Below are 24,659 nucleotides of genomic sequence, written 5' to 3'. Positions count from 1 at the left end.
GAGAAATCCGACAACCGCGGAGATGGAGCAAAGAGATGATCTCGTGCGTAGGTGTTAAACGGAATCCTGCATCGCAGGGCTGTAACATGAATTACAGTAACATGTAACGTGTTTTTTTGTAACACATGACATGTTACGTAACCTTCCGATTAGCATGTTTGGCTACGTACTGTGCAAAAGAACTTCAACATACGTACGTGTTCATGACGGCTTAGGGGTGACCTTCATCCAGCAATGGATTGATCATGGCTGATGATGAGGATGATGGTGTTGAAGTATTTGAAAATTAATGATGGGGAACCACTCATATAAGAGAGTGCCAGACGTAACTAAGCAGCAGCACCATGAGAAAGCAAAACAATAATCTTGCATAAACATGTTTGAGAGAGTCCAATTGGTGATCCTGAGGCTTGTAGTAGCAATTCCACGTTCCTGTGACAGGAAGCCGGTTTCACAAAGTCGACAACTGTTTACTTTCCCAGTGGTGGCTTAGGTCACTTGGCACTGGAGGGGGGATGGTCAATGATTATGATGCTGATGGTGATGTTTGCTGATTGACGGGGCTGAGGTTACCCTGGCTGGGATATGAACTCGCACTGCTGTTATGATTGGAAGCCAAGTCCTTAAATTTACATCTCGTGTAAGTGAAATGTTTTTTTGTTGTTGTTTCAAAATACACAATTCGGATACACAAATTAAGTGCCGACTGCTCCTTGGTTATGGTTGCACCGTTCGCCAATAAACTGAGGGTGATGCTCGTTCCAGGCTAGGTGCACTTTAGCTCAAAGCCTCTCCTTCTCACTGGAGGTCACGGGACCACAGACCCATGCGTTATGGGGTTCACTGATTATGGTGACTCGCCTATGCACCACCTGCCCTATCCACTGTGCCACATCGACCTCCCCCCCCTCCTCCTCCTCTGCTCGCCGTTGTGGGCATCATCCCTCCACATTGTTGCTGTCAGAAGGCGGCTGCTGCCAACTGTCCGGTAGCGCCTTTCATGAGCCCGTTCCGCAGAGACCGCTCTCGACACTGCGAGCCCCTTGTCGAACCCATTTAGCGCCTCTAACCGCATTGACACACAAAGACAAAGATCCCCCGCCCCTATAGCCTGAAAGACTGTTGGGGCAAGTCCTGTCCCTAATGAAGGCCAGCATTGGCACGAGAGGGCATGGGGTGGCAAGCGCCACGCAATGCGAGTGTTTACACAACGCACCAGGTTACAGTTCTCATTTTAAGGCTGAGTCGTTTCTGGGGCAGGATGAGTTCAGACAACCGTCACCAATGTTGGCTGTGAGCGGTAATTGAACTCGAGCCACCGGATTCTTAGCACAGTGCTAATCACGACACTACCGCTCCCCTCCCCTCCACTACACTGCAACAAAGACCCCCCGTGTATACCCTTTAACAGGCTGCTGGGACAAGTGCTGTTAGCGAGCACCTATGATATACGAGTATGTGTGTGGCCAACACCACTGCCGACCGCCTTTGTCTCCCCAGTGGCGATGTTTTTTTACACCGTACTAGGGTACTCCATTTGAGGCTGAGTCGACCCAAGGGAGGCCCAGGATCGGTTCAGAAAATCGTCACCGGTGTTGGCCGTAGGCGGGGGGAATCGAACTCGGGTCGCCGGGTTCGTAGCGCAGGGCGCTAACCGCTACACCACCGCTCACCACTTACTTATTCACACTTTCTGCTCGATAATGTGGCAATGACCATGACTCATGATGATATAATGTCGTAGATGAAAATTCTGATCACAATGTAAGTAAGTCCATAATACCTAATTAAGGTCAATTAAAATAAGCATCACATTTTGGTAAGGCATTAGTGGTTGTCTTGTGTATAGACTGCCATAGTAATGAGGAATTTCCACCAACGGTGGAAGGAAATGAGTGCAGCCTTGTTGCTTTATTTAAACAGGCAAACACTGACTTAATCAACCCGTCTGTATTGAGTCCTTGGAGAATAATTATCTTTTTGTAAGGCAGACCTGGCAGCAGAGACTGAGTAACACTCACACACAGTGACACATCACATTGTGTGATACACACACACACACAGTTAAGACTCGCAAACATCAATTACATGGACACGTTTGAGGCACACGCAGAGTTTACATACACACCATGTCGTACACAGTAAAAGATCAACGAAATAGACTTTTGCCTTTTTTTACCAATACAGGCTGGTGGGGAAAGTGCAACGAACGGGTGCACATATTTGGGATTCGCGGTGCACAAGATGACTTTAGGATTTGTGGTTGCCAAAAACTACACTCGGCCACCTTTGTCTTCCCAGTGGTGATGTTTGCACACAGCACCAGGTACAGCACTTATTGAAAGGTCGATGTGACCTAGACGAGGCCCAGGCCCGGTTAGGGTATAACATGCCACTGATGTTATACACAGATTTGAGAGACGGACACAAAGACACACATAGTTATTGCCATACAGACACGTACTTAGACCCATATCTACACATCACATATTACACGTGTATTCGACAAACAACATCCAATGGTATACACAGTTAAAGACCATTAGACCACCACGTAACACATTCCAGCTCAGAAATGCAAAGACGCACACACAAACCACGTATACACATAAGCAACTCTGGCATGAGCACATCATTTAATAAACATAAGCAGTTGATGCAGGATGTAACATAACAACCATATCAATGAACAATACAGTTCATATGTACCTATCTCACTATACTGGTTCCATATTAGTTTGTTTTGGGCTTAGACCACGTGGTGGCACTTTTATGCCAAAATCCTGGTCATTAACCCTCCACGTTGTCTCGCTCACAAGGAAATTATTTATACTTGGCCAATGTTATCGATACAATTCTGATCGATACTGGCCTGAGACTGTGTGTGGGGGGGGGACATGTGCTTCTCCCCAACTGCTCTAGAGCTTCCTAGGGTAACGACCTCGGACGCCATCGTCGAGCGAATTGAGGCCACCCCACCTCGTACCCCGACTGCTGCTAAAGTCGCCGCACTGCCCACAGGGCGGGGGGGGGGGAGGTGTCACTCCCGTTGTAATTTGTGACTTGTGTGTTTTTTTTTCAATGCTAGATTCTTTTTAAACGGCTTCTTTTCCCGAGAGAGAAAATCCATTCCCAATGGTTCGTCGGCCGAAGGTGCTCGACGTGGCATTCAAACATGAAAGCAGCAATTCTGTTGATTTGACGACGGCCCAAGCACTCGGTGATTCACTCCAATCAACTTCACCTGCTTATAGCTCGCCCGTGGTCACGATTACCGTGAACTTCACCCACCTACTTCCTGCACCCCATGGCGAGGACTCGGTCGAGCGGACTGACAGTTCCGTCTCGTCCACCCAAACACGCTGCATTCAACAACCACCCAACACTGCAGGTCACGGCAACGAAGACGGAGATGATCAGATCGCAACAGCCTTGAACAGACTGTTGGGTCAAGCGCTGTTAGCGAGCACATCCCATGGAGGCCGGAAGCGGCCGCCTTTGTCTCCCTAGTGGCGATGTTCACGCACCGCACCAAGTACTCATTTGAGGCTGAGTCGACCTAGGGGAGGGCCCAGGAACGGTTCAGATAAACGTCACAGGTGCTGGCCGCGAGCGGGAACCGAACTCGGGTCGCCGGTTTCATAGCACGGCCTTAATAGGTGCTCGCTAACAGCACTTGCCCCAACCGTCGGTTCAGGCTGTACGGGGAGTCTTTGTCTTTGTGTGCGTGTGTGTGCGCCAAAGCTATTTTTGTCAAGCCTTAAAAAAACAAGGAACTGAAGTGACACTTAGCATTGAAAATTTGGTGTACAGTATAGAAGAAATATACTGCAGGATTAACACGCTTTTACATTTAATAATTAAAAACCCATAAATGATTAATTCATCTGCTTTGGCATTCACTGATGTGTCAATTGATCAATTGTTTTGCAATTGGGAGGGGGGGGTGAAACAAAGATCGAAAAAGACCATAACCATTATCATCACGAAGTGTGCGTTCTCTCTCCCACGTGGACACCAATCCGAGTGAATTTACGCTTCCAAATTTACAGATCGCAGCAGTGAACTGTAAAAAAGCGCGTCGAAAGGTTAATGTCTGACATTGCAGAGGGAATAGGGGAATAAAACACGTGAATTAGAGAAGATACAAAAGTTAACGCAGACATCTTGACTCAGGGTCATTGGACATTAGTGAAATATCTATAAATGGATCATCCTGTGTTTATTGTTAAACCATGGCTGCTGAGCCATAGGCCCAATACGCCAAACGGCCAGGTAACAAACAGTACCATAAAAGTTGTGATTTATGTAACGTTTAACACGTTGTTCTTTTTAATTCAGAAAGGTTATATGAGCTTGGGGGAGGGGGAGGGGGGGCACTTCGACAGGTTCGAATGATATACATTATAGATGCCATCGTGGTGCAATGGAATACGCATCAGACACAGCACAGGCTCTGTAAACTTCGTGGTTGGCGCGTGTGGTAGTACTGGGAACATCGCTATGGGTGTTTTAATGGGTTTGTAATAAGCTGGAGGGTATCGGGCGGGGAGGGAGGGAGGGAGTGAGTGAGGATGGTGTGGTGGTTATTGTGGGAGCAGGAACACGGCTGGTTTAAAGGTGTTTGTGTAAGCTTTGGGGTAACAGAGGAAGGGAAGGGAGTGGTGATAGGGATGGTGGCGATGGTGGGGGCAGGGCTATGGGTTTTAAATGGATTTGAATAAACTGGAGGATAACAGGGAAGTGAGTGAGGTGAGGGTAGTGATGGTGGGAGCAGGGCTATGGTTTTTAAAGGGGTTTGTCTAAGGGGGGGGGTGGCAGGGGAGGAGGGAGGGAGGGGAGGGAGATGCTGGTGGTGATGGGGGATGGGTGGGTGGGTGGCTGTAGGGATAAGGGATGGGTGTGTGTGTGTGCCGGGTTGGGTGCTGGGACGGAGTGGGTGGGACGAAAGTGAAGCTTGTTCGGGCTGAACGTGGATCTTAGCGCAGTCGGAAGGTTGAGGCAGTGCCGTGCTGCCCATAGCATCGTCTTGTGTGTGTGTATATGAACGCGGACGGATGTACGCATAAGGTAAGCGTATACTCGCATATATAAAGACATACACAATGTACATATATGGTAATAGATACGAGCAGTTTCCGCAAGCGAGTATTTACTGCATACCGTACGACTACACACACAGCGCCGTGTACATGTGTGTGTATATATACACACACACACGTAAACGTGTACAATAACTATGCATGGAATACGCGTGCAGTATATCTAGACATACGCGCCCGTAGGGATGCACACACACACACATAGAGACGTAATACATCAAAAAATATACGTACATTTTCAAATCTACATTAATGCTTAATAAGCACAGAAGACGCACACGCACTCGCACACTCGCGTACAAAGATGCGAAGACAAAAAAAAATTCGCCGTGTAGGCTACACACGCGTTTGGGGCAAGTGCTGGTTAGGCTATGGTTGTAGCGGCGTGGGTTCCGTATAACCACGCCCGTCCGTCTTTGTCTCCCCGGCGTTAATGTAGCCACAGGCGCACACAAAGGATGAGGCCACGCAAACGCCACTCGTTGCGATTCAACTCTATCGCCGTCGAATTGGCCGCATTGAATGCCCAGCGTTGCGCTTAGAAACGCGCGCGCGCGCACACAGACAGACACTGCGCGCTTACACCCCAAACAACAATGCAACAATAATAATAATGACACAAGGCATTTAAAACGGAGCCGAGACGTATATATCGGGCGACAGGCGAGCGCACAGCAGCGCGTTCGCGGAATGTCGGTCGTTGGACGGCAAACTCGTGTCATCTGCTGGTCATTATAGAATATATCTCTCTCTATTCGTTACGTTGGGGGTATTAACTAACGCCGCCTACGCCAAACGCAATGACAGAGGGCATTTAAACGGACCGAGATTAATAGAGGCAGCTGTATCATCCGCTCGTGGATATCAATAGACGATAGCGTGAAACTAATATCGTCAGCCGGACAGTACTATATTTGGTGCATATTCACGTATTGCTATAGACTGTGCACGGTGAATACGTGTTTTGTATTCCGGGTAATTAATTTCATGAGCTGTCCATTGTAGTAGTATTATCATCATACGCGCGCGCGCGTGTGTGTGTGTGTGTTAGACGAGTGTGTATTGTTAAGTGGATCGTGGCGCCTTGCCTGCTATTACATTACATTAACACCATGTCGGTTTTATATAGCATTGAGCGAATGTAGCCACAACAGAGAGAGAGACGCGTTTACTCGATATGGGGGGGGGGGTGAGATACGATTTGTGATTGCGTCTGGCCGCTAACTGCTGCTGCTGCAGCTGATGATGGTGATGACGATGATGGAGACTCTGATGTTGGAAATATCATCTTGATTGCGACGCTGATGATGATGGCAAACGATTAATGATATCACACTGCGGTGACATCGGTATAATAAAAATAATTGATATCGTTGGCATCGTAATACGAGTCTGGGAAAGGCTCTATATGCTGGATAATTTTTTTTTTAATTGGACCTCTCTGGTATTGTTCTATGGGATGGTTGGATGGGTGGTGCTGATGGTGGTGGTCGCGGCGGCGGCGGCGGTGGTGGTGGTGAAGGTCTGATAGAGACGAGGATCGGAGACGGCTGGACGCATGGCTTGCAATCTGCGGTCGCACAAGCATGTCCGGTGAACACTACGACAGTGGAGATGACTGGGAAATCGGAGTGGGCGATCTGATCATTGACCTCGACGCCGACTTGGAAAAGGATCGTCAGCAGAAGCTGAAGGAGCAGCAGCAGCAGCAGGAGGAGGAGACCGCGAGCAGCAGCAGCGGCGTATCGCCTTCCGGGAATAACCGCAAGAATAGGCACAGCAACAGAAAACATACGAACAAAACGAAGGGCTTCCCTGAGAGCGAGTGCAGCGGGGATACCGTGGACGCAGGAAGCGGCGTGGGCTCTGTAATTGTGGACAATAAGGACTCTGATCAAGCGGCAGACATGAAGTTGATCAATAACAACAGCAGCAGCAGCAGCGCCTCTGAGAAGACTGGGCGTGTGAAGGCGAATAAACGAAACAACAAGACCTCGAAGGCCAGGAACTGTCGACCGTTGTCTACTGAGCAAGGCACTTTAGCTGAAACTGCCTCCACAACCACCCCCACATCCACGATCACAACCACCACCAGCAGCAGCAGTCCCACCACCACCACCACCACGACGAGTGAAAGCGCTGTCCCATCCAGCCCACAGACACTTGGAAGAGTTGGAGGTCGCGCATCTGGGAGCTCGAACAAGCGAGACAAAGCTAAGAAGAGCCTAAGTGCTGGTGGACAACATAGTTCGATTGACGATGATAATGATGGTGGTGGTGGCGGCAGCGGTGGTGGAGATGGTGGTGGTGACAATGTCAACCATCAGCATAATTCTAATCGTGGAAGCGGTGTCAATGGAGCTCAGTTGGATGATTCGGCCGAGGATAAGACGGTGTCTCTGCGGGAAAGCTGCGTGGATGTTTCGATGATGGACTTGAGAAATGTCGATGAATCTCAGTCCAACTCGAAGACTGCCAAGACTGGATTGGTAAGTGATTACAAACGCATCACCGTCGTCATCATCTCACGATCATTTACATTTTTTGAGATGTGATTTTTTTAAATTAAATATATATACGGGACCCGAAGAAAAAAAAACTGCTTCTTTAAGAAATATATACATTTGGGCAATTTTCTTTAAAAAATTCTACGTTGCTTGCGGAAATAAACTGGGCGCTTGTGGCCAAAGAAATTCCACACGCGCGCGCACACAAATAACGTAAAAAAATACTAACATGATGTCAGCAAACCTGCTTTTAAGACCCACAACACAATCAAACTATACAATAGATGCCGCCATACCATCCATACACGTGCCTATAACCATGATACATTGTTGGCATGTACGAGCACATGTTTGTTTTAAATGTATAATGCACATAATGCAGTCCAGGAGAATCAACGTCAATGCACCAAGTCAGTACTGTACAGTATATTTCGGTCAACATGCGCCTTTGTGAATGCACAACACCATGCAAGCAAGACGATAATTGCCCATATCTGTCTAAATTAAATTAAAGTGCACGTGTAATTTAACCATGTTCAGAAAATTAAGTGGGCCTCGACAGGACATGTCATGTGTACAGATGATGATGATGATGGCCCGGTAATGATCACGTCCAAGAGAACGTCCACCGTGGAGATGGAGTGATGAAATCAGCTCGGGTGCGAGGTGGCACTACTAATAATATTATACAATCGCAGGGTCGTGAGAGATTGCGTGGGTTCGGGGGGGGGGGCTTCTTCATCCATCCAGCGGTGGATTGACTGACTGATGATTAACTGTCTGCAGCATGTGAGCGAGCCTGTTGAGTCAACAATGTCTCGCAAAAAAAATACCACGAAAGGGTTATATATACTGTGTGCTCCTGCTATTAGTAAGTATTTATATATAGCCTTGTTAATTCTGGTGTATTCGTTCATTGGATTGTTTCAATGGAAACACTGGGAAAGCTGTCAATGCCAGCCAAGGTTTACGTATATTTTGTATGTATTACGTCTCTATGTGTGTGTATCCCTACGTGTGCGGGTCACGTTTACGTGGGGACAGTAAAAATGATGTTGCCCTCACCCGCTCCTTCTCTGTATTGTTTGCCATGGAATTTTTATCACCCTCCCCAACCTCCTCCTCCCCCCGTTCGTCTTGTTCAGTCGTCTTGCGACAGCTCTCCCGAGTCGAGCATTCTGGGCTAATTTTAGCGAGCGAGCAAATGCACACATTGCACCGAGCAAAAAGGCGTGGTTACAAAAAAAAAACCCAACACACAAACCCACTTGGGAGCACCCCAAGTGCGAATTAACTTAAATGGCAAAAGGCACACATGTTAACAGGGGACATCTAATCTCAGACCTCTCATAAATGTCCTTGGAGCTGTACTGTTATTATGTTTGGCAGCGAGTGTGTGTGTGTGAGTGCATGGCGTGGTGATGTGGCTACCTACCCCCTCGTGTGCCGTGCCGGCCTTCATAGGTGCTCGCTAACAGAAATTGCTCTAACAGTCTGTTATGGCTGTACGGGGTGTCTTTGTCTTTGTCTGGCGTGGTGCTGGCCACCTTCACCCCCCTGTTGTGCAGTACCGGCCTTCATAGGCGCTCGCTAACATCACTTGCTCCTCCATTATGTTAAGGTTATACGGGGGATATTTGTCTTTGTGCGTATATGTGAGCGGTGGCAAAGTGGTTTACAAGCTGCGCTACAATCACCAGTGACCCTTGGTTAGACTCCACAATGGCGACGCAGAACATTAATTGGTGGGAAGTTGGTAACTGGACCTCTGTGGGTCTCAGTAGGGTTGCCTCGGCCTTAAATAAATACCCCCCGGAACGGTGTGTATGCAAGGGTGGGGGGACAATGGTGGCTGCGGTGAATGTGGAGATTACCATACCTTTAGCCCTGATGTATGCGGTGCCAGCCTGAATCGGTAGCTCACTAACAGCACACTTGGACAATTTAGGTGCGCAAAACGTGAACCGAAAAATGTTGAAAGTCCTTCCCTTTCCTGTCAATGACGGCGTAAGAAATCTGTAATTATTTTTTGTAATTAACCTGTCGCATTTTAATTACCAGCTATATTACGTGTAGGCTCAATTAAGTGGCAACTTGATAATCCCGTGGTCCGGGAGGGGGGAGGGGCACGCTCCTTTTTGGTGGCGAGTCAAGATAGGAAAACAAAAGTGTTTATTTTAAACTGCACGCAAGGAAATGTCCCCCGTGCCCCGCATTCAAACCCATCCCTCGATTTTGTTTTTTAGATTCTACGACAAAAAAATGACATCTCTTTTTGAAAGCGACCTTGAGGTTCGAATTGTGGAGATAACATTTCGAGTATTTCGCAATGCCACACATGCCATTTGTAAATGGCAGACACACAAATGCGCGCGCATGCACACGCATGTCCTCCTGACACGATGCTTAAACCGCTTCTTGTTAATGTGCGACTCAAGCGCAGCCCTCCGCCGCTAATTCGACGTCCGCGCCGTAATGGCGATGCGCTTTTTTTGGGTAGTCTCCGATTTTATTTCGTGACAGATTTGAGAAGCGCCCGAAACAAGCCACCGCGTCTATAGGCCCCATGCGAGCCGTAGATTTAATTTGGCTTATTGTGATGATCGGTAGGCAGCGGGGGACAATCAATTTGTGGCATTTTTTGCTTGATTGAGTGAGAGCTGTGTAATTATTTTGATCCCAATCACATACATTGGCATTTGTGCATGCTAAAGAAATGTATTTCGCTTCTAAGCAAGAACCTAGAATTGGTTTGAATTCGTTCATATGTCTCTACCCTTTGGAAGCATATGTGTGGCGAAGTAATATATTATTTAGCCGCTTTAACAAAGCTATATACAAATAGCAGTGTCTTTTTTTACGGAGAGAAATGGCTTTCCATGATCACAAAAATATATATATATACCCCAGACTAACGTATCCTGCTGGGTGGCCCTTGTGGTTAAAGCACTTGGCTCACAGCTGGAAAGTTGCAGGTTCAAATGCCGGTCAGGGGTTGAATTTAACCAATCATCGTTTTGTGTGATTGGTAAAAAAAAACGTTTACCGAGGAAGTGGTTATGACACACCAGCTGCACGACGCGTTGTGACCCACACACACCCGAGTTTCGGTCAATGCTAACGTCGGAGGCAAGTCATCTGAAGCGGTGTGTCTCTCAACCCCCTCGCCTGCCACTTGGTGTCTCTTGTCAAGACTGGCTTCTGCCAAATGTGGAATGTCCATCACTGGCTCTGATGGCCACCATCAGTGATCTTCTGCCCCACGCTCATTTTAAGCATCGGAACATTTCCACGAATAAAAAAAGAGTAATAGTCAGAAATACTCTCGCTCGCAGTGTGGAGAACGAACATCCATGGATTCAGATATCCACAATTTTACGCAACTTATCTGGAACAATCGGATTAACTTCACTTATCCGGATTTTTTTAGCAGATAACAGGAGTTGGAATGTCATTACCCCACGTACATGCTGAGCAAGAATATGACCGTCCAAGACCCACGAAAATAGGATGAATTTGTTGTTGAACTCCACTTGTCTGCAAAACATTTGCGGATAACAGGAAGACGTTCCACAATGACGGATGGGGAACATCCGCAGATGATTGTGGATAGCAGGTAGAATTGGGCAGCGGATTTAGTGGGAGTGTTTTGTGGACCGCACAACTGTCGCGGGTAATAGAATCGCGAATAAAAGTAGTTTCTACACTCCACGACTGTTTCCGTTCTATTGACAACAAACACTCTACCACAATACACTAATTATTAGATTTTAAAATTGTCTGGCCTGTGAGTGTGCGTGCGCGCGCGCCTTCGGCATTTGTCTGCGGGATCATCTCTTAATACTCTGGAAAGATTGAGGGAGTGGTTGTGGGAGGGGGAGGGGGGTGCTGGAGAGTGTGTGTGAGCAGAAGGGGGCTTGATAAGACATATTTGCACAGCATCCAAAAAAAGACACCGAGCAGTGTTCTAAATCACTGTCAAAAAGACATCGCAGTTCGCCAGTGGCGTTGTTTTTTTTACGCGGTGCGTTAAAATATTGTTTCCGAGGAATGTTGACGAATCCTGGAAGATGTTGGGTTAACCCCTTTGATAAACATTGTGGGTTTTTTTTCTAACCCCCCCACCACCACCACCCCCTTTGCAACACTGTACAAGGCTGCTCGATGGAAATTGAAGGAGAGTGATCTTTCCTTTGTGCTCGGAGCCGTTTTAAAGTAAAACCGTGCCACATAAGAGAGAGGGAGGGGGGGCTCCTCTATTTTTTTTCTTTATTCCCTCGACGTCTCTTTTGTCCCTTGTGCAGCTTTTCTTTGAAAACTTTAGCTGCTCTGTGCAGTTTTTTTCTCCCCTCGCTCTCTTTCTCTGTGTGTGTGCCGAGTTTGCCCTGCAGCGATATATGGAGGCAGATGGCAATAAAGTGGGAAAAGGAGAAACGCAAGCAAGCGCACGCGCGCACACACACACACGCATTCGAAATCAACCAAAGGTCTGGAAGTTTAACAAGATGTATTGAGTCGAAACTTTTTTGGGGAAAGGTGTCGCTGTTCATGGATTCAGAGCAATGGAAACCTACTTTTTTGTGACGAGACAACCGCTGATGGTTTGCGTGGCGTGGTGTGGAACGGTGGCTCAGCGGTTAACGCACTCATTGCGAAACACACCGCCCTAATATGAATCCGATCCCCCCCCACCACCACCACCACAAACGGTCATCATCGGTGACTGACATCCGAACCATGGCCGTGTCTTCCCAAGGTCGATAGGTCTTAAATGAGAGAGACAAAGGTGGTCGGCGTTGTGTGCCGTGCTGGCCTTTGCAAGTGTTTTTTATTTATTTTATTTTGCCAGGTAAGGCCCACTGAACTATAATAGCTACTTTTTTCAGAAGCGAGCTAACCAACACAAAAGATGAGCCCAACGAAGTGGCTTGTCGTGCAAATGTATAGACGTCGGACGCTCATAACGCGTGTTTTTAAACGCTTACCAGCATTTGCCCCCAAACAGCCTTCTTCTCTGTATGCTATGCGTGGGTGATCTTTGCCTTTTGCACGCGTGCGTACGTCAATAGAGTCCCTGTGTGTGTTTGAAGCCCCAAAACAGCTGGCAAGACTGCACCTGTTGCAACTAAACTTGGCAGGTTCGTGAGAGCCAGTGGTGTTTGGAAAGGTTTGCTCGATTTTATTTTTTTCGCATTGGGCCGGATCAATTGTTACTTTGCCTGGCAGCAGCTTCGTTTGATGTCCTCCTGTTTTATCAACAAAAAAGTTTGCCTTTGGCCAAACTTCGATAATAAGGTGTTTACTGCAACTCGGGCGCTCGTAAAACTTATCGGCAGCCAGTGTGCGGTTGTAATCTACTCCTGGAATCGGATTACAAAAGGCAGGTGGTGTTAATCCAGATTTTTTTTTTTACAGTTCAGTATTCTCTGACCCTCCACGGTGGTTGATAAGTTTAGCGCGGTAGAATCTGGCTGTTAAGCAGCGCCGTACGCGAGCAACGCATGCCGTATGTCATCACACTGGTGGGAGAGGAGGGTAGGGGGGGGGGGCAAATGTCAACTTCTGATATAAGCAACACTGCTTCACTAGATGAGCCTTACTCCCAAGTGGTGTGCTTCTACCGACCACTTTGTGGGACGTCAATAGTGGCTGCCATTTTTGATGTACTTGCCCCTGCCATATGAATGTGGAATTTCCATTACTGGTTTTGCACTGAAAATGAAAGCTGATTGTTGCTGAGTGATTTCAATTTTAGTGGGAAGTCGTCACTTTTTTTTCTCCTCCTGTGAAATCGGTAAAAAATTACCATATACATGTTAATTACTTTGATCACTTAATTAATAATATTAATAATAAAAGCTACAATTATTCAAAGGGGGGAAATTATGCTGTCACAAGCTTAAGAATGTGTGAGAGAAACCGTACACTGCATGCAGGGCACGAGGAAATGTTCGGAACATTTCATGCTTTAAGTCTCTCGCACAAAAAAAAATCTTTGCACAAAACTATTTCCAACTCGTAACATTTTAAGGGGAATGGAAATGGGGCGACAGCATTTTCTAAAAGCCCCCCCTATCATTAGCGCTGAGAAGAATTTTTATGTCATGGTTTTTATTACCGAGGGTCAAAGGTCATTGGTGTTGTACAAGGTACAATCAAACCCCATAGGTCTCTTGATCCTTCTGATCACAAAGAGCCCTTGCCTCATTACGATGACAATTACCAACGGGAATGCCGTGACTTTGACAGGTGGACAAATTAAGACCGTCGCATATATAGATGCTGTAAAGCCTCTAATCGTAATCCTGCAATCTATATCACTTATATGTGCTGTTAAACCAGTTTTTATACTGTACAAGTGCACGTCCATCGTTTTCAAAATCTGAAATGTCACCTTTGCTCACTCGCCCGGCAGTGCACAGCCACCACCTGAATTAAACCGGGAAGAAAAATCCCGCACGTGCCTGGACTCCGTGACACTTTCCAGGGAAGTGGTTTTTAATTGGCGATAATAACCTCGCCTTCCGAGCTGCGCAACGAGACGACGCCTCTTGACGTCACGGGGAGGTGAGGCTTGCGATGTCATTGTCCAGGCCAAAAAATATGTTTTCCATTTTTACGCTGTTTTTTTTTTCAATTCCTCGTTTTTTTGGGTAACCCGTTTTATCGATCAATGTGACCGGTTTTGTTGTTACGGGATAAGTCTTTCCGCCTGCGATTTTCAAGTAAACATTTGATTTGGCTCGTCCTTTTAAAGGACATCGTGATGCCACGCTGTAGATGGATGGCCGGACGGCCGCAATGCAATGGCGCTTCGCAACCGTGGTTGGAGAGTGTTTCAAAGCAGCCGTTCAAGTGCTGTAACATAATGTTTCGCTCTATCTGCATCAACATGAGGTCAAACGTGTTGGCGCATGAGGACTTTGCTTCTAATTAGACTAAGGCGTTTCATTTCACACGGGCAATTGCATATCATCAAAGCGAAGGCGGCTGTCGCGACAAGTGGGGATTCGGGAAGTGATTAAAAGTTGACCTAACGAATGCGGTGCTTTTGTTTTAATAAGCCCCGCAGTGGCTGTGCGGCCACGGGGAAAACAACTAAAGAGTGTTGCTGTGGTTTACAAGGCCCCACGTTTTTTTATATTAAAATCTCCTGCACACGACAATATGAGCTGCGTTGTTCAAATTGAATAGAAAAAAAATGGTCCCGCGTGCTCCGGTTTGCCTTCGCCCCATGAATTATGCTGCTGCAGCTGCTGCAGTGTAATGTGTAATCAAGTCTAAGTCTGCGTGTCTGCCAACTCAAGTGAGTCATGGGGAGGGGGGGGGCACATATCTCCGTCCATGGCCCTGAAACAAGCGGTGGAAATTCCACATTCCCATGACAGCAGCCAGGTTTTCCCACAGGACAGCCGATTTTGTTGCTCTCGCCGTGCGGAAAGTGGTGCTCGTGTCGATAGTTCCCAAAGGGTCAATCAGTTGCACATTTTTTTCTTAACACTGACAAGTACATATAAAAATAACACACCTCCTGTTTGACTTCATACGCAGGGGAAATGCTATTAACGTGAACTGAGTAAGGTCGGCGTGGGGACGCGAGGGGGCGGCGTGGACAATCGCTATGCCTGGCCGCCTTTCTCTCTGCAAGTCGTGAAGGGTGACAAGATGAATCATGAGCTGCATTACCAGTTTTTTTTAATTAATCTTGAGTAGTATGAAAATAAGGCCCGGATACAATGTTTGGGATAATTTTTGTTTTTGGTTTTCGGATAGATCAACAACAACAAAAAAGCGGCGCGACATCGTTAAATTACGTCGCTTGAAAATGAAATTACTTCCGTGGCATTGGGTGACATCACTTTTGTGAGCACGCAGATATGTTAAATTGTTACGTAATAATGATCGGAAAATCCTCCCCAAAAAAATCTGAAATTGTCTTTTGGAAGCCAAACGTTCGAAATGTATTATTTTTAATTCCTGAAACCCATCTTTAACGAACTGATCTCGTATACAGTTTAATCAGTTGACCCCCCCCCCCCGCCCCCATACAATATTTTAAACATGGGATCTTCCCCTTTCTGGCAACAAAACAGATGTTAAGATGTTCAACACGCAATGGATACCTTGCAAGAAATCAAGTCTACATTTAACCACGCGTACTTGGGGTGAACATGCAAACAAACATGCTCTTTTTAATATATGCATTGTCTTTTGAAACTGTTTGGCCTCCATTTACTTTGATACTGACAAAAGGGTCCCACGATATTGGGACCTTCCGATTTGGGAACCTTGCATGCTGACCACTGCGCCACCCACACCCGGCTTCGTGGAAATTATTTAATTAGTACGTAATAATTCCATTTTATAGAGCGCCATTCGTGCAATTGCATCCCACAACGCTGTACATCAATTTGCCAGTCCCCTTGCACAGACGATACAAAAACAAAACCCCTCCGCTTGCCCAGCAAATCATAAACTTAATAGATGAATGCATAAAATAACGAGGGGAAAAAAAAAACGGACCCGGCAACTGGCATCTCGTTAACGCAGCTGGCGAGAATGTGTTGGTCTGTGGCCCCAAAACCTTGCCAGCGTAGTCGAGACTTTTTGCGGGCGCACCCGGCCGTTACTGCCGCCAGACTGAAATCCATCCGAGCTTTTTGGGCAGGCCCGAGATTGCGGGGGTCCTCGCCACCTCGAGGTGAGGCTTTATCTGAGGCGCGCGCGACAGCTCCACGTTACTTATAGTCAAGTGCTCTCCGATTGCTTCGCAGCAGTTTGGCCTGGGGGTGGCTTCCTCCCCACCCACCCCCCCTCTCGCAGTGGTTGAGAAAGGTCGCGGGGTATCTTATGGGGATGTCACGTTTGCCGGCGGCGGCCGTGTCAGTGGTGCTGTGTCACGGTAATGTTACGTACGCCTGCGATGGTGCAGCACCGTTTGTCAATCCGCTGCTGGATGAGGTTTGAGGTTGCCTCTCCACCGTGCCCTATGTAGGGGTCGTGGCAGTTGTTTGACCCCTGCTTTGGGCACGCTGGTCAGTGTGCGTTGGTGAAAGAGGTGGGGGTAGGGTGGGTGAGCGTGTGGGTGATAGGTTTTTTTCTGATGCTTTGGTTCCCTCCCACAAACCAAACACTCGATAATGGGATTGGCCAAACATCCCATTTCAGGTCCCTATTGATAGTCTTAAGTCTCGGGAAGGCTTTCTTGAATTAAACAAAGGGAATTATGATAGACATTGTACTAAATTAATTGTATGATCTTCAATACAGTATAAAAATAAGCCAATGGTATCTGGCGATGCTGCAATGGCAGTGGTGCACAGGCACAATTAACACAAAAAAATAATTATTAACACCACCTTAAAAAAAACACAATAGCCATTTTTTTTTTTACACGGCAATGGCTTGCTATTTAACGAGCAAATGTGCCGACGCTCAGCCAGTCGTGAGAATTCCTCATTCTCAGGTTGGGAGGCCCAGTCCATCCATTGGTACAAGCTCTGCTGTCTCCACCGATGTTGACGCTGCTCATTCCCATCAACCTTAGGGGGGGGGGGAGTGGGGGGGGGAGGTTGATGGGCTCGACCCACTGAGCCTGGGGATTTTAAAATCGTGACCTCCGATCGTGAGCCGAGTGCTCTGACCTCTGAAACAAGCATTGGCTCTCCTGGTCACTAAAAACCCTTTAAAGCCACGGCCGTGTAACGCTTTAAGTGGCGGGTATGAAAATTGGACGTAACCGCATTGTCAGGAATGCCTTGAACAAGATGCCGATGCTTTACATTTCATGTCGGAGCCCCCCCCCATGCAGCTGTTAAATTACATCCCGTGATCTTGATCGATCTCCCAGAGAAAAGAGGGAGGCTGGGTGGGGAAGGGGGGGGGTAAACGGGAGCAATGGGAGCTTGAGGGAGGAGGAATGGAGAGAGAGAGAGAGTTCCTTTGTTGGAAGGAGGGGAAAAACACACACATCTACTTGAGTTTTTATGGATTTTCAGCATTTGGTTTCCTGGAAATGTACAAGTTGGCTTACCCCTGGTGTAATGGAATGGCTGCTTTGTATGAGCGATGGGTGCGTGTGCGTGTCGTGTTTGTTTGCGTTGCCGTTGTTGCATCGCTAAGTTATTCACATTTGTTGAGTAATTTCTGTCTGCGTGCTTCGTGCACGAACTTTTAAATTGCGTTCCAAAAAGCGAAAACCGCTCCTGAAATTCCCCAGCCGCACGTTCTGCATAAAAAAAAAATAAAGCCTCCCTTTCCAATCGGAGACTCGTTAGCCGCTGGTGGGGAAATTCCACATTCATATGGCAAGCGCCAGTGAAGCCGCAGGACAGCCCCTGGTGATTGATTGGTTGAATCGAGTGGTGCAACCTCGACATACGGTACTAATTTTGCTGATCCTGAAATGGACGGTGATTATTTTAATGACGAGCCGGGCTGCGTTAACTGAGATAAAGAATTTAACGTTAACCCGATACTTTAAACTCACGATCCTTTGTTAACCAAATAAGCAATACTTTACCGTGCATTATCAGCATCGGCTGCGGTCATTCCACTGCGAGATGAAAGCCTCCCACAGCCATCGTCATCTCTCGCGGTTCTGCAGTGTAACGATCCATCCGGTACCATCACATAAGCTCATTTCATTGTAGCCTCTCCACTGTGGATCTCATCTCGGGTGTGTTTCCCTCCTTTTGATGACCATTCGAGACGGCATATTCACTGTTAAGACTTGCGCAGGACATTGCAAGAGTGCAAAATGGCCTTACCAATACGTAATTACACTGGTCAACACACTTTTTTCTGGTATAAGGTATTCCAACGGTTTTAAGGTAATTTTGGGGTGCTGATTCCAAATCTGGCATCAGTTTTTGTCTATCACATCAGGTTTTTTGAGATATCAAATATTGCATGTATTAATAAAAACTGCAGAGGAAAAATATTAAATGTGGATATCTACATACAATGATATTATAAACACTATCATAAAAATAGAGCACCATATTTTAACACTAAAGCAGTCACTGACTCGCAACAACTTGCAATCATAAGTGACAGAGTTAATTTCGGGTAAAATCAATGAAAATGGGGTATGCCGATAGCATACAAATTAGATGTGATAGAGCAAATCTGAGATCAGATTTGGAATCGGCACCCTGAAATTAGTCTGAAACAGCTGCAAAAGTCCAGGCCAGAAATTTTTTTGACCAGTGTTATAAGATGACGGTGTTCGGCTTTGCTCGTATATATACACACACACGTGTTTTTACGGAGGCGCCGTAGCATTGTTGTTAGCATACCGTGCTACATGAATCTGACGACCTGGGCTCGATTCCCACTCCCGGTTAACATTGGTGGCTAAATATTCGAAAATTCACGGGCCCTCCTCCCCCTATGCGTGTATCCAATAAAGCCTCAAATGCGTCTCAGCACTCCCATTTACAGGAGCGGGGGGGTCCTGCTTTTTGGGATGGTTGGCCGTTGTTTGGTTTCATGTGTCCCTACAGTCTGGTCAGACTATACGGGGGTGGGGTGGGGGAAATCTTTGTCTCTGTTTATGCAACAGAGATATTATTGGGGCCAATGACAATTGCCAAAGCTCAAGTGACAAGCTTGGGTCACGTGGCTCCGTTTTTTTACTGGAGCCGAGTCAATAGCTTGTCAAAGTAGATCTCATTCCTCTCCTCTGGCAGCAAACATCGATATTGAGTACACGGTAAACGTATTGGGTGTCGTGGATATTGTGCTGTAGCAAAATATTGCTGTGCGGGGGGGGGGCGAGCGGTGGCACAGCGGTTTGTGCAGCTGCACTCGGACTATAACCCGAGTTCGGTTCCCGGCCGTGGCTAACATCGTGGTGTTAGCGCTTGGTGCACAGCCTATAATGCTCTCCATTACCAGGCAGTCTCTGTTAGCCAGGCTCAAACCTGCTTGGCGTTGAAGGATCCGACTACTTCGCGTGTGTGCGTGTGCCTTCGCGTGGTCTGACCGTGGGGAAAATCACGTTACCAAGTGCAGCATAAAATATTTTAAGTACAGCTCCAGATTTTTGTTGGAGGGTAATTTTGCAAGCTGACACGTGTGTGCTTTCAAATGGAATGTGTGAACACCGACAAGCCGCGAGTATATTTTATGTATGCGGCTGATTTATTTTATGACTGCCAAGACGCCCGACGTCGCAGACTTTGGGTGGTGGGGGTGAATCAGCTGTAAAATAAACGAAGCAGTCAGAGCTGTCTCTGCACTAAGTGGATCTTCGCGCAGATTAGGGGGAAGCGAGACGCAGAGAGACACGGAGAGAGAGAGAGATACGAAAGAGAGATGCAAAGATTGAGGCACATCGTGATGGACACACCACGTGACAGCAAGAGCGATAGACAGACAGCGAGTGAGCGAGAAAGACAGAGGCACACAGAGACACGGATAATAGAGGCGCGCATGCACACAAAGGCAGAGAAAAAAACACACAAGGAGACAGACATGCAGAGAAACAAAGAGCGAGATATATGAAGAGACCGATTGGAAGAGGCACAGAGTGAGATACAGGGGAAGTCGCTGAGAGACAGGAAAGGGCCAGAGAGTGGCACACTGGCACGCTGACAAGAGAAAGACATGCACAGAGAGACGCAGGGATTATACATTCTAATGACTGTCATGTGTACAGTATAAACATCAATTTAAATGTTGCAGTGCGGACCGCTGTGATTCACAACTGTGAGACGCCACAACCTGCTTGCTTGGCTGTGAGCTGTCAGGAGATGGCAGGTCCAGTAGGTGGGTTTTTGAACCCATCTTTACGTTGCTTCAGTGTCATCGCTTTTGAGAACCATTATGGGGTTTTTCCCTTCCATGTGCAATGCATCGTTGAAATTAGGTAAATGGCCAAACATCTCAATGCGAGACCCTCTTGAACAATAAAGGTGTTTGTAGGATTCTAAGCTTTTTTTCTTTCCTGGATATATAAACGTGGTGGATTTAAATAGACGTTTTGCGCCATTGGAGATTTTGATTAACTGTGGGAATTTCATTACGTATCATTTGGCCTGTCCAAGACCAAAAACATTTAATAACGGTTAAATTGCTGACTTTAGGAGGTGTGCCGACCTCAAAAAAACAAATCCCAACAGCCCATTTAGAATTGCAAAACAGAATTTTATCTCTAGTGCCGCATGGATTTTTTTTGTAAATAAAGAAGTCGCAAATCCTCCATCCGCAGCAGAAATACATTTGGAGGGGGGGGGGGGGGTGCAAAATCACCTGTTTTTTTTAAAAAGGAAATATTCCACACCGCGTGAAAATTGAAGATGATTTTGAGGGTTCTCCCGTGAGTTTTGCATGTTGGGTTTTTTTCTTCTCCCAAGCGAAATGTGAGTTGCAAAAAAGAAAATGTTTGGCTCTTGCTGTTTACCGCCGCCACCCCCTTAAGTCACATTTTCATCGCAAGTATGGAATTCATCTTTAAAATGACAAACCTGGAATGAAGTTGCTAAAAAATATATATTTTTTCGTGCTAAATCTTACAGTGGTACAATGTAACATTTCTGGTTTATGCAATTAAATTTTTTAAAAAACATTTACATGGATAAGAAATGTGGGCTATTGTTTCAGATGCCACGCCTGGAGATCGATTGCAAGCCCACTTCGCTAACCGTTACGCCACGACAGCATTTCTAGAGAATATAGCGTGCCACGTTTATTCCATCGGTTCAAAATCGGCAACCAGTTGGGAAGCTGCCTGGTGAAAAGCCACACCGAGGGCAATAACACTCCAGACGGATTAACCAATTGTTTTTCTTAAGTATACCCGCGTTTGGCAGTGGTGCACAAGCATAAATAACACATTCAACGCAATCGTCGCCAATAAACGCTTGCCCCAAACGGAAATCTGAAATATGGAAGAAAAAAAGGGGACATTTTGGAAAACAACGCCATGGCCTGAAATGTTGGCTTGGCGTCGGTGAGGGCGATCTTGAATTTTAGGCTGAGTCAACCTAGTGGGTGGACGACGATGATGTTATCGACGAATGCGTTGCTCAGATCCGCGCCCCCTCCCCCTAGGTTGACCCAGCCTAAAATTTGAGAACCGCGTGTGCCGTGTCGCGCACGGCACATGACCATTAACGTTTGTATTTGAAAGTCTACCACCTTTTTTTCTCTTGTGGTGAAATTTGTACGTTCGAACCTTAATGGGGGTTTGTTTTTCTATTTATAAGTCTCTGCGTTATTGCAACAACCGTTTCTTCCCCAGCCTTTGTGTGCGCATTCGCGAATGCGTGCAGAATTGAATGCAACGAGGCATTTGGCAAGACTGCGCTACTGTGCTCATTAATAGCCTATTGAGTTAAAAGAGATTTAACAACCCAGTAATAGGAGTCTGGCAATCCTCAGCTGATGTCATAATACATTAGATTGCTTTCATAGCGTGCTCTATAATAGACTTGCGTAGCCTTACACTGCTCATCCGCTGTTGCGTTCGTATGGGTGCGGCGGTGCCGGCGGTTGTGGGCTCCGTAAAATATTAATTACCGAGGAAATTAGATTTATTGACTTGTCGTTTTTGCAAATAATTTTTGTCTGGGGCCCCCCACCCACCCACCCACCCTTTCTGGTGATTGCGAGGATATAAAGGGGGCGATGTGATGAAAGATTTGCCGTCGCACGCAGGGGATCTCCCCTGTTGTCTTTATTGAGGTTTGGGGGGTGAGGATTTAGTGGGCAGATTGGCAGCTTCGTAGGCCACGTGATTACGCCAACGGCGTCCGTCGGAACTTCACTCGGGCCGGCGATGGGAGAAATGAGTTGCGCAACGATTTGAATCTATTCGTCGGCGCGACGATGCCGACCCCGGTTATTGATCCTGGCGGCAATCGCAGCGATTCCGGCGAGCGGTGATGGTGGATCACGATGACGAGCCATTTGACCCCGGCCCGGCAAAAAAAACCCGAACTGATTTGACTTGTACAGCGCTGACGGTCGGTAACACAAAGCACAGCCGTGACAAATTCGTCACGATATACACATCCGTGCGGTGACACCCCGACACGATCAATCGCACGAGAATCAACACGCACGCACGCGCGCACACCTTAGCGCGGACACACGATCATCAGGCACGACCGCATCCGCCCCAAAACAAACGGTGGAAGAGAAGAAATAACCGCTCGGCATCTTCACATTGAGTGCAGGGCAGGGCGGGCGGGTGGGGAGGGCAGTCTTGCGCGTACGGCCCGTTATATAAACAGCGGTTCTCGCGTGGCTTTTTCTCTCTCTCTCTCTGCCACTGCGCCCGAGTATTTATGGCCATCATCAAGGTCACGTTTTCGCCCTTGCTCCGCAGCCCGTGTGTATGTGTGTGTGGTATCGTTAGGCGCGGGGCATTCGCCGCTCGCTCGCTCGGCCGGCAGGCCGGGCGCTGTTGCACGCGACCGCTCCTGGCAATTGTCGCTGGTGTTCGCGTGTAAATAGGGGTTGACATTTATTTTCTTTGTATTTGTTTTGTTGTAGTTATTTTTATTGCTCTTTGGCGTACGCGTGCGACCCCAGCGCGGAACGAACGTTCGATCGTTTGCACGTTTTGTGTAACGTATTGCTTGATTGTATTTCTTCCGAGTGGTTTGTAAGTGTGTAGCTCAGATAGTAATTGGACCTCTGCTATTAACCCGTGTGGATTGCAATGTTGACTCTTGCTGATGCGTGTACTTGTCCCCCCCCCCCCCCATGCTGTTTCTGCTCGGGTTCAGCCATCGGCTGTTTGAACAGTTTGCGTGTGTAATGTGTGTATGGGGGAGCAGCGGAGTGGTGGTGGTCTAGTGGTTATCAAGCACACTGTACTATGAACCCAGCCACACGAGTTAGATCCACGCGCAGGTCCAACATCATTGGCGGTTATCTGAACCCACCTTGTCTTGCACCGCCCAGAGGTTCTCGCTAACATCACTTGCCCCAACAAGTCTGCAGGGCTATGGGGGGACCTATCACTTGCATGGAGATTGGTGGTGCAGTTATTATCACGCTGCGTACAATCCCAGCAACCTCGGTCTGTTCAATGCACAGCCACGAGCAACACACGTAGTTGGTCAGTTGGGATCCGAAGTAGTTCTGTGGTGCCATATTTTTTGTTTTGCGAGGGCTGTTGCCTGAAACGACGTGCGAGGCCCTGCTGACTTCCGGGCAGGTGGATCCAGGAGGACTGCTGCTCAGTTTTGTTTGCGGCTTTGCTCTGAAGCTGTCCAACGTGTGCTCACCTCGCCGTTGTTCAATGGGACATCCTAAAACTAAAACCTATTTCTTTAATTTTATCACTGAAGGTTCACTGAGCTCCATAGCTCTTTTTTTTTTTCAGAAGCGACCTGGTCACAAATGATAGCTCGGCAAAAAAAAGTGGCTTATCTCGTGGAAATTCATAGCAGCGGCACAAAAAATACTCGTAACGCATATTTCCTCGATGTGGAAGAGGGGGGGCGGGGGGGGGGGGGAAACGGGAGGACCTGTAGAAAAATCCACGTGCCCACGGGGATAGAAACATGCAAACTCCAAATATACACAGGCGTCTTCTTGGTTCTTTCGGTAAAGTCACGTAGAAGGGAAGTAATAAAATAATGAAAATAAAACATAATAAAATAAAATAATTCTCACGACGTTTCGGCTACAACGCAAGCAGCCGTCTTCTTCACCTGACAACGCAAGCAGCCGTCTTCAGGTGAAGAAGACGGCTGCTTGCGTTGTAGCCGAAACGTCGTGAGAATTATTTTATTTTATTATGTTTTATTTTTATTATTTTATTACTTCCCTTCTACGTGACTTTACCGAAAGAACCAAGAAGATGAATCCCTGCAGTCACGAAAGCTTTAAATCGAAATTTATACACAGGCGTGTTAGGTTCAGGATCAAACTCCACGAGCTGCTGCTTACAGGTGGCGCCCATATCCGACGTTCCCCCTCCACGCGATGCTGGAAGTTTTTGAGGAAATGAATAGCACGGCTTCTCACTCCGTCCCTCCGATCGTTTAGCGTTGGCAGCTGCCGCTGGGAATTCCCCCCCTCTGTTCTT

The 24,659-nt window shown here is 47.2% G+C and overlaps 1 protein-coding gene across 1 annotated transcript in view; it reads left to right on the top strand.

Annotated features, from left to right (window-relative positions):
• The first annotated feature begins 4,922 nt into the window (after window positions 1-4,922).
• LOC144731526 (zinc finger protein 608-like) overlaps window positions 4,923-24,659 on the top strand; it is a 95,154-nt gene continuing 75,417 nt past the window's right edge. The window contains exons 1-2 of the mRNA XM_078612646.1: window positions 4,923-5,070; window positions 6,625-7,591. Coding sequence (XP_078468772.1) covers window positions 6,689-7,591 — 903 coding nt within the window. The 5' untranslated portion in view covers window positions 4,923-5,070; window positions 6,625-6,688. The remainder of the gene's footprint in view (window positions 5,071-6,624; window positions 7,592-24,659) is intronic.

The sequence above is a fragment of the Lampetra planeri genome, chromosome 39 (genome assembly GCF_965212315.1).
Source record: "Lampetra planeri chromosome 39, kcLamPlan1.2.h2, whole genome shotgun sequence".
NCBI lineage: Eukaryota > Metazoa > Chordata > Hyperoartia > Petromyzontiformes > Petromyzontidae > Lampetra > Lampetra planeri.
This window is presented reverse-complemented; position numbering and strand designations above follow the sequence as displayed.